The sequence below is a fragment of the Misgurnus anguillicaudatus genome, chromosome 1 (assembly GCF_027580225.2).
Source record: "Misgurnus anguillicaudatus chromosome 1, ASM2758022v2, whole genome shotgun sequence".
NCBI lineage: Eukaryota > Metazoa > Chordata > Actinopteri > Cypriniformes > Cobitidae > Misgurnus > Misgurnus anguillicaudatus.
Window position 1 is genome coordinate 19,770,865 of NC_073337.2, and position 15,426 is coordinate 19,786,290.

General features: G+C 38.1%; 1 protein-coding gene across 2 annotated transcripts in view; it reads left to right on the forward strand.

The window, feature by feature from the left end:
* cacna2d1a (calcium channel, voltage-dependent, alpha 2/delta subunit 1a) overlaps positions 1-15,426 on the forward strand; it is an 83,655-nt gene that overhangs the window by 52,629 nt on the left and 15,600 nt on the right. For both annotated transcript variants that reach the window (XM_073867788.1, XM_073867797.1), the window contains exons 22-30: positions 206-282; positions 6,821-6,881; positions 9,279-9,379; positions 12,125-12,206; positions 12,963-13,028; positions 13,112-13,218; positions 13,299-13,367; positions 13,558-13,628; positions 14,026-14,064. In XM_073867788.1, coding sequence (XP_073723889.1) covers positions 206-282; positions 6,821-6,881; positions 9,279-9,379; positions 12,125-12,206; positions 12,963-13,028; positions 13,112-13,218; positions 13,299-13,367; positions 13,558-13,628; positions 14,026-14,064 — 673 coding nt within the window. The remainder of the gene's footprint in view (positions 1-205; positions 283-6,820; positions 6,882-9,278; positions 9,380-12,124; positions 12,207-12,962; positions 13,029-13,111; positions 13,219-13,298; positions 13,368-13,557; positions 13,629-14,025; positions 14,065-15,426) is intronic.

Sequence of the window (15,426 nt, forward strand, 5' to 3'; positions counted from 1 at the left end):
CAGTCAGTATTAAAGATAATTTTATGTAGAAAACAGCAAATCACAAAGTGACTTGGGTAGCTGGGTTTTCACAGGTAGGGTCACATCTTACATTTTTACAGATTATTATTATTATTATGAATTTTTAATATTGCAAAATTTTAACAGCCGGGAATTTTAGGAATTCTCATGATTTTCGTTCTTATTTGTCTTATCTTCCCAATAGTCTTGCTTTAGTTCTGCCCGAGTACAGTCTCCACTACATCAGTCCCAAAATAGGAGACACCATCACTCAAGCCAAATGTATGTACCCACCAAACCATCCCTCACTCACGCACCTTTATCAAACTCAGTGAAGCACAAGCTCCTGGTTTTTATCCAGGCAGCCCCTTAAGTTCTACCCCACGCCCTCAGGTCCATTTCACATCTCAGTTTTGACACCCTCGCCTCCTCCAGAGATGTAACAGCGAGGTTCCTCAGTTGTGGTCTGTCTCCAGTAGCTTTCACCAGATGGTGCCGACGACCTCTGTAATGGCAACGTGCCTTTCCCCGTGTATATTACCCCGTTTTCTTCCTCCAGAGGCACCTCTGTGCCCATGTTTACCCTGTTCTCCTCTCATGTGGCTTTTGGGAGAGGAAAGTAGATCTCAAACGCTCACAGTTTCTATACAATATTCTTATTCAAAGCTTCTGGGGTTGAATAAAATATTGTGAAATCCCTCATGTTCTTTCCCTCCCTGAAACCCTTTCATTCTCTCTCTCTCTCTGTTTTTTTCCACATCTCTCACCCTTTTCCCCTTCCCCTGTTTGTCTGTAGCTTGGAAACCCTCGGAAAATTCTGGCAAGTATTTTTTTCTCTCATGTTCTCTCACATTGTAATGCCTCATTGAGCTTTTATAATCACTACTATTACAGATGATGGTGGTTAATAAATAATACTACATTTTTGTAGCTTTTAATTTGTAAAGTGTAAATGTCCCTCTTGTGGCACTATTTAGAATAGCAGAAATAGTTTCTTTCAATTTTAGTTTGAATTACACCCTTTTAATAGGCAGTACACATTTCTCATAATTTGTGACCCTGGACCACAAAACCAGTTATAAGGGTCAAATTAAGATTTATACATCATTGGAAAGCTGAATAAATACGTTTTTCATTGATGTATGGTTTGTTAGGATGGGACATATATTTGGCCGAGATACAACTATTTAAAAATCTGGAATCTGAGAGTGCAAAAAAATTCAATATTGATAAAATCGCCTTTAAAGTTGTTCATATGAAGTCCTAAGCAACACATGTTACTAATGATACTGTAAATACATTTTTGATATATTTACAGGAAATTTACAAACTATTAATATTTAATAATATGGGTTAAAATAATTAAAAAAATTATTCAATGTACAGTATGGTTGGTTATTGCTATATATACTCATGCAACTTATGACTGGTTTTGTGGTTGAAGGTCACATTTGTCTAACTTAAAATTCTTTTGGTATCTAAGGCCAGAAACATACTCAAGTCCCAAAAATACTCATAAATTCCCATACCTGCATGTATTTCTTACATCTAAATTCTATTTAAAATGTAATATTTGTATTATTTAGCATAAACCTTTGGTTGATTTATTCAATGCTTGTGCCAATAAAACAGATGTGTCAATATGCAGGTACAAGTAGCTTGTACTGTATGGTTTAGTTGGGTGATTCTCACGAAAACTTGGTTTTAAAAATGTCAAGCATGAAAATGTAAAAATTGCTTAAATTTACTTTTTTCCCACCAGACATTGAAAAACAAAGTCTGGAGTAAATGGGAACATTAATTTAAAAACTTTTACTTATCATTTAACACTTTTTGTAACATAATTTTAAAAAATAGTCCTAAAAAATCTCATTACCGCAACAGTCAGAAAACATCAACACTGACATATTTTCAAAATGACATGACAAACCTGAAAGAACATAATTTGGAGATTCTGCACATGCATTTAAAATCAAAGTATTATGCTTCTATTAATTAAATTAACATTTAATAAGCATCTGTTGCGGTAATGATAATCAAAATGTCGTGTAAGCATTCTGACAAGACAATATTTCAAATTAACTGTAAAAAAATGATCTTACCTGATAGCCATCTTGAAGTAACTGGTCCATGTGCTTGGTCACTCAAAATCAAACTTTATTAAAATTCTGTATGTGTGCTTAAACTGTTCTCAAAAAGTGTTGCGGAGGATGAGAACATGAGGCATGGACACATCATTTTCCTAATTTTTCATCATTATTATTATACATGAATATTCAGTAAATATTTTTTCTGTCATCTAAAGTAAAGTACATCAATTTATTTTTTTTCTTAATATTTTTGTGTTAATTTGATTAAATTACAACATAACGCATGTTCAAACACAGCCGGACACATTGCGGTAATGAGAATTTCAGCAGAAAATGAGATAAAATTTACAATTATAAATTCTTATGTTGAAATCACACATTGTGCAAGGTAGAACACAGTATTGTGTTAATTCTGATGCTTTTTAATGTTACTATATTACACATTTTAAAGCTAAAATCATTAGTGCCGTGGTGTTTCAATGGTTTCGTGAGAATCACCCAGTTATCAAAGATCAAACTTGTTCAGCAAAATGTTGGTTCAATATGATACCAGACACCTGTAAGTGAAAACTGAATGTAGAAGCAGACAGTTTATGTTAAAGAGATAGTTCACCCAAAAATTAAAATTCAGTTTTAAACCTGAATAAGTTTCTTTATTCTGCTAAACACAAAAGAAAATAGTTTAACAAATGATGGTAAACACCAGTGTTGGGGGTAACACATTACAAGTAACGTGCATTACGCAATAATATTACTTTTCTGAAGTAACTAGTAAAGTAACACATTACTTTTTAAATGTACACATTAATATGAGTTACTTTTTCAAAAAAGTAATGCAAGTTACTTTTTTAGTTTAATTAATTTGATAAAAAAATATGTACTGAATTAAACTAAACGTAGTCACATTATGCACTCTATGCATACACGCCTGTGTGGGAACAGTTTGAGTCAGAAACTGAGATGGCAGGCCAGAGCTCGACATTTTTGTGATGAAATATGCAATTTCTGAATGCAGAACTTTTCAGTCATAAAAACACCTGCAAGGCCTGAAAGAGTTCAAGCCTCAGACAAGAAAAGTAACGCAAAAGTAACTAAAAAGTAACGTAAGCATTACTTTTCATGAAAAGTAACTAGTAACGCAATTAGTTACTATTTTTTGGGATTAACTTAAAATTGTAATGCATTACTTTTAAAAGTAGCTTTCCCCAACACTGGTAAGCACACAGTTGATGGTTCCCATCGACTTCCATAGAAGGAACAACAAACAATATTTTTATTATACACTAATAAAATAAATCTGTATGAGTTTCTTTATTCTGCTGAACACAAAATTAGATATTTTGATAAACGATGGTAAGCACATAGTTGACTGTACCTATTGACTTCCATAGTAGGAAAAACAAAAGCTATTTTTAAAATGCACTCTTAAAAATAAAGGTTCCTAAAACATTATTTTTTTGTGTTGTATGATTCTGTGAATACAACCAAATCAACATCTACAGCACCTTTATATAACACAGAAAGTTATAGTGGAAAAAAAGATTTGCAGGCTATACAAAAGGTAAATAATTTTTTTAAAGAATATTTAAATGATATGTTGTTATTAAATCCTTTATTTGTAAAAGTATACATCCAGACTTCTGATTTTATGTGCTTGAGTATATATTTCTGGCCTAAGACACCTTCTTATTGTTTGTGAGGTCATCGTTGTGTTTAAGAATTCTTAAACCAAACATTAAAGAACTGTTTATGTAGAAAAATAAAATGTTGGTTAAAAAGATTGATCAAACCTACTATCATTCTGTTTCTAATACTCACACCTGCTTAAATCACAGTCACAATAATGCACATTATTCACAAACACTCACTTTGCTGTGTGCGTCTGCTTTGCATGTGTGGCTGTAAAGCAGTTCTATTCTTACAACTGGACTTCTTACAAGGTGCCATAGAAGAACCATTTTTGGTTCCTCAAAGAACCATTTAGTCAAAAAAAAAAGATTCTTCAGATGTTAAAAGTTCTTTCAGGCAGAAATGGTTCTTCTATGGCATCATGAAGCACCTTTTTTGTTAAAAGTTTGGCAGCTTGATGTCAATCAGAGGCATGGATATTACATCCCACACCGTGACTGAGCAGCGTGTTTATCTGAATGTGTGTCTGTGTGTATGTCTAAGCACATCAGAGATGTTTAGAAGTATAAAAGGTGAAACCACAGAGAAAACAAGTGTGACTCCCTGCGCTCTGAACCACAGATTTTATCTACGCCCTCTTGCTCTCTGAATCATCTGGATGCTTTAAAAGCCTCATAAAGGAGCAGTTTAACCAAATACAGGCCTCGCTCTTCAGAGAGCATCTCCTCTGTGTGTGTGTGTGTGTGTTAAGTCCATGTGTGCATGTCCAGGTGTGGCTTTGGTATGTGTGGTCTTTTTTTAACTTTAACAGGACAGCGTAATTTCGAGGCTTCTAACGTTACTGCTCCGCAATAACAGTCTGTACTAATCACGCATCTGCCACCAGATCTCTGCTTTCCACTGTAAAAGCACATCCGCTAAACTATATTTTACACCCTTAAAACCTTGAGTCCTTTTATACCTGATCCCGCCACAGAGATTGGATAACACAGTTTGAGTTGTTTAATGTCAATCATGCGAAAATATGTGTTTTTCATCCAGAGCTTTCTTAAACGATTTGTAAAATTGTTAAGAAAATTGTTTTAAGGGTTGGTTCAGCTTAAAGTGGAGATTTTGTAATATATATGCTTTTTTTTTTGCTAGATTCATACTTTTTTTTTATAATTTTGTGATATAATGTTTCTATAATGTTTTTTTTTTTGTAACAAAAGCACCATAACTGTAATAACAATATGGTCCATGTAACTTCTGGACTATTTTCTGAAGTTTTTTAAAGAGCTTTATGTTGCATGAACACCAACATTTGTATCGTAAATTTTTATCCATTGAGGACATGCAAATGAGGCATGAGAGCAGACTTTCATTTGACACATTTGGTTTATGATGCACAAATTATATTACAGTACATTCATGGTTGTTTTTGGAGCTGGATGTCCCTTGATCATTTAGTAGTACTTAAAATTATATGGGCTTGGAACAGCATGAAGTTACCAAATGATGACATCTGTTTCATTTTTGGTGAACTATCCCTTTAAAGTCCCAAAAATGAAATGACCACATGATTTACTTCCCCCTTAAGTTCTCCTCGATGTATGTGATTGTCTTTTTCTGACGAACACAGTCGGAGTTGTATTGGAGGGTGTCCTGGCTGTTCGGAGCTTTGTGATGGTGGTGGATGGTGCTTCTGATTTGAAGCCCAAAAAATGCTAAGTTTTAAATATTGATATTTTTCGTACAAATTCACATCGATTGCCATCAGAAGGCCTTTATTAACCCCCTGGAGCCATGTGGATTACTTCTGTGAAGGATAGATGCACTTTTTTGGGCTTGAAATCGGGGGCACCGTTTGCTGCCATTGTGGAGCTTGGAGCAGCCAGGACACTTTCTAGTGGTACTCGGATTGTGTTTGTCTGAGAAGGGATGGTCATATACATCGAGGATGGCTTGAGGGTGGGGGAAATTTTTATTTTTGCGTGAACTATCCCTTTAAGGACAAAGGCAAATTGTTTAGGTTAAAGGCTAATATGCTTAAGTAAGACAAACCACATGTAACCATAATGATTTGCTAATGTATGCAAAGTGTAAACTATAAATTACATCTGTCACATGAAGTTCTGCCCTCATCCGTCATGGCTCATGTGAATGCATAATTCATTAATGACACTATAATCACATAAACAGACCGCTATACCACATGTAAGACCCCACATTGCTTGTCTTTCAATTCACAATGAGCAGAAACCCTTAGATCAGAATGCAATATTTTCATTCAAGGCTCGTCCTGTGAAAAAATATTGGTCACCTTTGACCTCTGTGGTTTTACCCTGTTTCTCTACCTCTTTTTTCTCTCATCTCATTGGTCGATCGCTCCTTTTTACCCCTCTCTGCGGCATTTGACCCTTCAGAAGAAGGCAAGTACCTTTTCCTTTTGTCTTATCCTTCATGTATGAACCCTAATGTGTTATCTGTCACACACACACACACACACACACACACACACACACACACACACACACACACACACACACACACACACACAGGTTTGTTTCACTAAATTATTGAGCTCTTCAATTATTTTCATAATACTAGAGTCAAATGTTCAAAAAGGCTTTACAATAGTTAATAATATTTTTATTGAGTTATTTATTATACATCCTTTATACATTTTTATGTTGTGTCAGAACCCTTAAGCATTAAGCCTGGATTGTAAAACCCAGATTTTAAAACGATCTCAGATTTTTGGACCACATTGTGTCTACATATACAGTGTATATATATAGGATATGTTTATACAGCATGTAGCCATTGAGATGAATGGATAAAGCATCTCAGTACCAGCTAATTGTAAGCTTCCTCTCTGGCCCACCCGTATGAGAGGTCGTGTGTCTGAACAGCAGGGTGTCACAGCAGATAACTGCGGTACTATACAGACGCACATTTTTACAAGCTGTTGTGTAGCGGTCTGCTCTCTGTACAGTTGAGTTTCACTCTAAGGCCGTTTTGAAGTTCAAAGTTTGATTTTAATACGTAATTTTAATTTGTATATATCTGAATGATGTTTAGTAACAGAAGTGATTTCTGATCTTTCATATTTCTTTCAGTCTCTGAAAGTCTGAAGGAGGAGAAATTTAAAGAATATGGATACACTTTTATAGCACCCAGGTCAGATTCTTAAAGGGACTGTTTACAAAATTATGTTCAAATTGTCATGATTCACTCAACCTTGTGTTTTTCCTAACACACATGACCTATTTCCATGGAAAACAATATAAAAAAATGATATAATATTATAAATATCTACCGCTGATACCGATAGTTTGGTTGTTATATTAACTTGCATTAACTAAATTCTGAAGATTGAATTTTCTGATTGATATTCATTCATATAATGACCATTAATATTCAACATTAAACTAGTGATGTTTATTTACAGTTTCTATAAACAGAGCTCAAATTCATTGCATTTTCCTGTTCTCTTTTGACTGACAGGATATATCGGCCATAAGTATCTGTTAATAGCTGTTTTAAAGGAAAACACCCCCGTTTTTCAATATTTTACTATGTTCTTACCTCAACTTAGACAAATTAATACATATCTATCTTTTTTCAATGCATGCACTTAATCTTTGTAGAGCGTGTCGTGAATGTGTTAGCATTTAGGCTAGCCCCATTCATTCCTTAGGATCCAAACAGGGATGAATTTAGAAGCCACCAAACACTTCCATGGTTTCCCTATTTATGTTACATGAGAAGTTACACGAGTAAATATGGTGGCACAAAATAAAACGTGGCGATTATCTAAGCGGATAAAAATGAGAACTATATTGTATGGCAGAAGAGCACTTAGTATGCAGCACTTTGACCTCGCCGTGCAGTAACATCATCGACAACGTTTTAGTTTGTGGCACCATACCATAGACTGTAAAAAAAGATGGACGACGCCCGTTCGCTCTCTTCCATTGGTGAAAAGTGAAGCCGCCAGTGTCCCAATACGGCGCTGACATCTTGGGTCTTGATTCTGCGCAGTTGCGATTTCGGGACCAGTCATGCGCAGTAGTGAGCAGGAAGTAAAGCCGCGAAATCAAGACCCCGCCCTCGCTCTTGCAGAATGCGCATATCACAAACGATATCACGGCTGTCAATCATGACGTGACGCCACCGTTTTTGTATCATCGAATAGCTAACTAAAAACAAACTTGTTTTGGAAACAAACATTTGAGTTTGCATCAGCGTGATAAAAACTACAGATGACAGAAACCAGCTTCGGAAAAAAGATAATTGCAGTGTAATTATTTTAGTTGATCTCAAGTCCCATTGAATAACATGGGGAGGCGGGGTTTATGACCTATAATGGGACCAGTCACTGGGGGGCGATCAAGACATTTTGGCTTCACTTTTCAGGGCTTGTGCAAAAGTCTTTAAATAGGGAAAACATGGAAGTGTTTGGTGGCTTCTAAATTCATCCTTGTTTGGATCCTAAGGAATTAATAGGGCTAGGCTAAATGCTAACACATTCACGACACACTGTTCAAAGCTTAAGGGCACACATTGAAAAAAAATAGGTATGTATTAATTTGTCTAAGTTGAGGTAAGAACTAGGGATGCACCGAATCCAGATTTTTTAGGTTCGGCCGAATCCCGAATCCACCGTTTAAGATTCGGCCGAAACCGAATACCGAATCCTACTCGCATCCTTATTCCATTAACACAGTAAAGCACATTAATGAAGTAAACAACGTCCACAGCAGTGTATTTTTTATTTTATTTAATTTTAACTGTACATTATGCCAGGATGACACGTTGGAAAACTATTTTGACAATTACCATAAGCCGATGCATAATGAAAGCGATGCGTTGCGACACGCTCGTTTTTCCAATAAGCAAGCAGCTCCGCGCTGAAAACTATATACTTTGAGTTAGAAGCTCCGCTCGTCAATGTCACAGTCTTCACACGGCCGTCCAATTACAGTGGAGGAGGGGCGAGACATTACCACAGCAACCAACCGGCTCACAGCTGAAGCATTACAGCTACCAAGCGCTCGGCTGAAAAACAGCTGGCATTTGGCGTCCTCAAGGCGTTTTCAGCCGTGTTTAAAAGTTTTGGTGTGTCCAGCTCCTAAGGCTCACCGAAAGAAAAAGCTCATCTACACGTCAGCACCCGATGTGTGTAATCAACGGCCGCGTGAAGTCGACCAGCGTAGCGCAAGCATAGGGTTCGGTTCGGTGAAAAAAAAATCTAGGATTCGGCCGAACCCGAACCCCGTCAAAAAGCCCAGTATTCGGCCGAATCCGAATCCTGGATTCGGTGCATCCCTAGTAAGAACATAGTAAAATATTGAAAAATGGTGGTGTTTTCCTTTAAACTATCGACTGATGCAGATTATTAGCCGATATATATGTGCATTTAAGCAGATATTAACCAAAATGTGCAAAAAAAGGCACTTTGACATTGACAACCAAGCACAAATAAATTATGATAAAAAAGTACATGGATATTAATTGGATATTTACTCTGTATCTTCCAAATGATTGCCACAAATTCTATATTGGTGTTTTCAGAGAGTATTGTGAAGATCTCAAACCCCAGAGCGACGACAACATAGATTTTCTTAAGGACTTGAATGAATACATCGACACGAAGACCCCCAACGACCCACTTTGTGAGTATCATTTTTACCAGCTCTGCCAGTCAGGCCTGCTAGTTCATATCCAAAGTGACCTGTATAACACCGAGGGTGGTGGTTTTTCAGGTCAGGGATTCATACCGACATTAAAGGGTTCAGGGTTCATCCTCAGGGCTACTGAGAGATTTAAGAGAGCAGTTTATGAGGTCATAATCCTAATCGAAACAAGTACCTCTGAGTCTGACTTTTTCATCAACCAACCTCAAGGACGTTACTATTTGAATCTCTTTATAATTTATAGCATAGGCTTTCATTCATTTAAGGCAATTTCTGGGGTTTTCCAAATGTGACGACTCACCTACATCATAAGCAGCTCCCACACACCCCTTGTTCATTAAATTAAGATTTTAAGCTAAAATACACAGCAATTGTCAAACATTGAGAGTCCTTAGAGTGGCTTGTGTATTTCAGATCTAATTGTATTTATTGTTCTCTTGTTGACCATGTTAAGGCAACGTCAACCAACTCCCCTTGCACCCACACAGACACCCCCCTCCCCAAACACACACGCACACCTTCCTCTCTGCAAGCCACTTTGATCTCAGCAGGATCAGTTGGTGGTGCGGTAATCACTTGCTTCGGTGCACATGTGTTGAATGTGTAGGTTTGGCTGTAATACTTTATACCTACGGACCCCCGCCCACCCCCATTGTGCACCAATTACCCTGTGTGAAAGAGGAAAAGCAGGACATGTCACACACACACACACACACACACACACACACATACACTTAGGGGCAGTACATCTAATGCTTTGGCAATACAAATGTATGAATATTTGTCATGCTTATAAAACACTGAAACTGAAAAAGAGCCACTGGTGCATTGGGAAAAAATTCTCGAAAAGTTGATTGTTATTTCAGACATCTAACAGACTGACACAAATTCTCTCTTTTTCACCAACAAACAATCGTTTGGTTCGTTCAGTTGCGCCGTCATCTGTTTCCGCTCCGAGAAAAGGAGCTTGTATGTTTATTTGCGTAATTCCCTAGGATCAAAGACCAAAAAATTGCATAACCAGCCAAACATCGAGCTGTAAACACTCATACTCGCTTATTTATGGCTATTTGTAACTGACTCCTCTTCGGTCCAGGTATTTTAAGTCTATGATTTCCTCACTGTCAAACACAGGCGGATCAGTTGAATTGTGTCCTCGAGCTGCTCTCAATCAGGTCCTAATGAAAAGCATGCAGCGTGCAGGGGGGAGTGTGCCAAGGGAGATGGAATAAAGTTGTACACCAGCTGCTCTTTCTGAAGTGTGTGTGTGCTTTGTCGTAAAGGCTTTGCGGTAATGAACTGCAGTGCGATGTTATAAAACATTCGGAGCGCTCGGAACGTACCCGCAAAGAAAACGCGGACCTTTGAACAGTTAGTGCCGTCTCATACGGCCGAAAAATACAATCGTGTTCCACGTCTCGGAAAATTAATCTATGTGTTACTTTTCCAACCGCCTCCCCCCCTTTTTCTTTTTCCCTCACTCTCTTTTTATGAAGTCCTACTTCTTATGACTTTGGCACCGGTTGCCACAAAGGTCAGAATGTGGAGCCCGTTGTTATTCATGACCAGGTGTTTATGCATTTATCTAATTAAACCTAAGGTTAAAGTTTGGTTTTGTGCTCATTGATCCTCTGTCAGATTTTGCTTCTGTGGTGTGGGAGTCATTTTGTACATTTACATTTGGCAGACACTTTAATTCAGGGTGACATGTTTCATGACATGCATTTTGACATTCTTTGTGTCAAACCTTGGTGTTGCAAGCACCATGCACTACTGGACGAAAATACTGTAGTTTTAAGACACAACACTACAGCTTAAAGGTGGGGTGCATGATATCTGAAAACACAATTTGAAATCACCTAAACAAACACGCCCCTACCCCAATAGAATCTGGACCTTCTTTTAATAGACCCGCCCCACACATACGCAACCCAGGCAATGATGTCGGTTAGAAGACACACACCTTACTGCTGATTGGCTACAAGTGTGTTTTGGGTACTCAGCCCGACTCCCTTGTGTTTTTCAAAAATCATGCACCCCGCCCTTAAAGGCTGTAGTATGGTTCATTTTTTATGTGTACGAGACCACATGTACGCATGACACAATAATCGTTATCAGAAGAGTGCATGCGTACTATACGTACGCAGCTGGATTTTTGAAACCACATGTCCATTGTACAAGTAGGTTGCACATGCGCGTACAGGAAAATGTTGTTTGTAGCCCAGTAGACGTGTTGCATTTTGTCGCAATCCATTTTGTTGTCTGCGTAAACATCAAGCCCAGAGTATAGACTCTTTTTTTTTAAGCACATGTGAACGTACGAGCACAGTCGAACGCACAGCCTTGCAAATAGTTTATTTGGCTCGTACGTGTACACAGACGTTCGACGCATGCACATTGCGACAAAATGCAATGCACTACCTAGGCTACATACTACATTCTCCTGTAGGCACATGTGTGTTTCAAAAATCGGGTGGTGCGCGTAAAGTACATGTGCATGCTTCTGATGACGAAAATTTGCATCACGTGCACTGTATGGGTACCCTCGTGTTCGTGTAAAAAATTGACCATACTTAGGCCTTTAAAAAACTACTGTATGATTTGCAAGGCTGAGCGTTCGACCATGCGTGTACATTCACGTCGTACACGTATAAAAACAGACTATACTCCGGGCTTTAAGTTCGCACACTGTCTACAACTCATCTACTGTGTGTTGTTTTTTAGGTAATACGGACCTGACTAACAGGATGCTGTTGGATGCTGGTATCACTGCCGAACTGACCAAGCACTGGAACAAACAAAGGCCGTGAGTTTATTCGACACATTACACCAACTGCAATAAAAGTGAAACCCAAAAATGTAAATTCTGTTATTTGCTCATCCCCTCATCATTTCAATCCTGGTTACATGCTTTGAGAGTTACACATAAAAGGAGATTTCCAGAGGGATGATCATGCATCTCTTACAAAAAAAAAACATACAAGACCAGAGTCAAACAAAAAAAGCGAAAAGGCACAATTTCATTTTTGGGTGAACTACCCCTTTTTTCACTGCTAATCTTCTGATAATCATTGCTTAAAGATGCAGTGTGTATATTTTAGCGGCATCTAGTGGTGAGGTTGTGAATTGCAACCAACGGCTCAGTCCACTGCTCACCTCTTGGTTTTGAAACACATAGAGAAGCTACGGTAGCCGCCACCGGACAAACATGTCATTGTTGGAGACACCTTAGTAAAAAAGTTTGTCTGTTAAGGGCTTCTGTAGAAACATGGCGGCCCAAAATGGCAGCTTCCATGTAAGGGGATCCTTTGTGTATGTAGATAAAAACGTCTCATTCTAAGGCAATAAACACATATAGGTTCATTATGAAAGGTCTTTATACACCCATGATAATATAGTTTTGTATATTATTTTGCATTTCTGTCAAGAGATCCTTCTAAAAATTACACACTGCACCTTTAATCGGAAAATCTGTCTTGGCTCAGTGTCATTTGTGCAGGAGTACTGTATACTCTTTTCAGTGTGATTGGGGACTTTTTTAAAAGTGTATGTTTGCGAACAGGAGCGAGAGAATCAGGGCTAAGTTTGTGGCTACAGACGGCGGTGTCACTAGAGTCTATCCTGCAAGGTAAAGTTACATTATATAAAGAAGGAAATAACACACAGGCTTATGGGATCTGGACTAAAACTGTGTTTGTGTGTGTGTGCAAGTGCTGGTCATGAATGGACCGAACAAGCAGAAACATACGAGTGCAGTTTCTACAAGAGAAGTCTGGACAATGATCTTTACATATTTACATCCAAACCATATGCAAACGGTAAGGGGGTGTGTGGGGTTGTTATAGTGGTGCCACACTTTTTTATGTGTAATAAACATTTTGCATTGTTTGTTTTTCAGAAACACAAGAGTCTGTTTTGGTAAGCAGAGCCATGGATCTGAAGATCGATGATTTTAGGCTGAAACCAGCAGTGGGAGTCTGCTGTATAGACTGTAGATAGTGAATAGATCAGTTATAAGACGTTGACCCTATGTATTACTCTGCCCATCTCAGCTTATCCTGATGACAAAAATGATCAAATGTGAACATTTATTTCAAATAGTCCTTTTGTATTTGGATAGTCTGTAGTGAACTCAAAAGTGAACTTTTTTCCTGTTTCAGTGGTTGGAGTAAAACTAGACATACTGACTTGGATGGACAGCTTTATGAATGCTACCATTTCATCTGAGGTGAGATTTTTCTAAGGTGGCTACATTTTTTTAGCAATGGTAACCTTATATATTACAGTCGTGGCCTAATGGTTAGAGAGTCGGGCTTGTAACTGAAAGGCTGCCAAGTCTCACGACCGAGAGGTTTCCTTTGAGCATGGCATGTTTCCCCCAATTGCCCCCAGGCGCTGCAGGGAAAACTGCCCTCTGCTCCATATGTGTTTGTTCACGACTTACAATGCGTGTGTTCACCACTTACTGAGTCACATTTCGAGTATGAGCTTCCATACTTGCCAATCACGTCACTTTTATTTCACTTCACTTGAATTTCTCATGAATTTTGAATGACACTCTGATTGTTGTTTTTTTCACATTCTGATTTATGTTTCTGATATCGTATTGTCTTTTTTCTACACAGTGTGCTGGTGAAATCTGTGGGTGCAAAAGGAACGATGAGGTAAAATCACATTTATGCAGTTTTATTTATACACCACAAAGTATACAGTGGCCAAAAGTAATGTAAAATATTTTATTAAAAATGCATTTAAAAAGTTGTATGCATGTTGGATTGATGTGTTTGAAGTATAAACTGAAGTGAACTTAAAGCAACACCAAAGAGTTCATCCACTCGAAACATTCGCTTTGCAGCCCTCTATCGGCCAAAACCGCACTAAAGAAATGTCCAACCGTCGGGTCGCGGTCCTGTAGTTCTGTAGTGAAAACTACAAAAACTTGCTTTACGGCAGACCTACAATCCAATCAGAGCCAGCTATGCTGCAGTATTTACGACAGTGGTAATGGACAATTACCCTTGTAACCTGTAGGGGGAGCAAAGAGCAAAAACTCTTTAGTGTTGCTTTAAGGAGGCTTTGCAAAAGATATACGCAACACATGTACGACATTAATAAAGACATAATCCAAAATATTTCCCCAAAAGAGGATCAACAAATATTAATAACAGATAAAATTGTAGTCAATGTTTGCTTTATTACCTCTGAATACAGTTGAATAAACCAAACTGTTATGTTCTGCTCAAGCCACGGCCCGCACTGGCAAAGTTGATCGATCAGCTTGGTCATCTGCATTTTCTAGATCAGATGTGGGCTCGTATTGATAAGGTAGTAAATATGATATTAACTTGATGAGTTTTGTACAAAATCGACGTGTTTCAGAGAGGCAGGGCATAGAGCAGCCTGTCTGGTATGTGGAAAATGTGTTTTAACCATAAATCATGCAAACACTTTCATTACACCAATACACAAAATAACGTTATTGTTAGCAATGGTAATGGTTCACACCAAACGCGAATAGAACATCAAATTCACGTCTACCACGTCTTGTTTGCCGTTTGAACATTTTGAATGCATTTGCGTGTCTAGAGCGAAATAGACACGCGTAAAAAGTAAGTGTTTTAAGTGAAATTGATGCGCGTCCGAGGCGAAATCCGCTTCTTGTGGGAGGGGCAAGTGCTAAGCGATTGTCTCAGTTGTTCTCAGTTTGGCGAGTTTAATTATTTCCTGTCTCTATAGAAATATGAACCCGTGTCATATAACTCACTGACAATATGAGTCGTTACTCCATGTTGAATAAGTGACTCCGGCTTGACTGCCGCCACAGCAGCAAGCAGGCCCCTGATTGGTTAACGTGGCTCGAATTGACGCCAAAGTTCAAATTTTTCAACTCGGGCATCAGACACGATTTCACGTGATTCACGCGTGTAGTTCTAGTTCACGTGTCTTTGACCTCCAGACGCGCGTAAACGCATCTTTACATTGACTTAACATTGAAATCATTAGCGCCAGACGCTCTATTCGCGTTT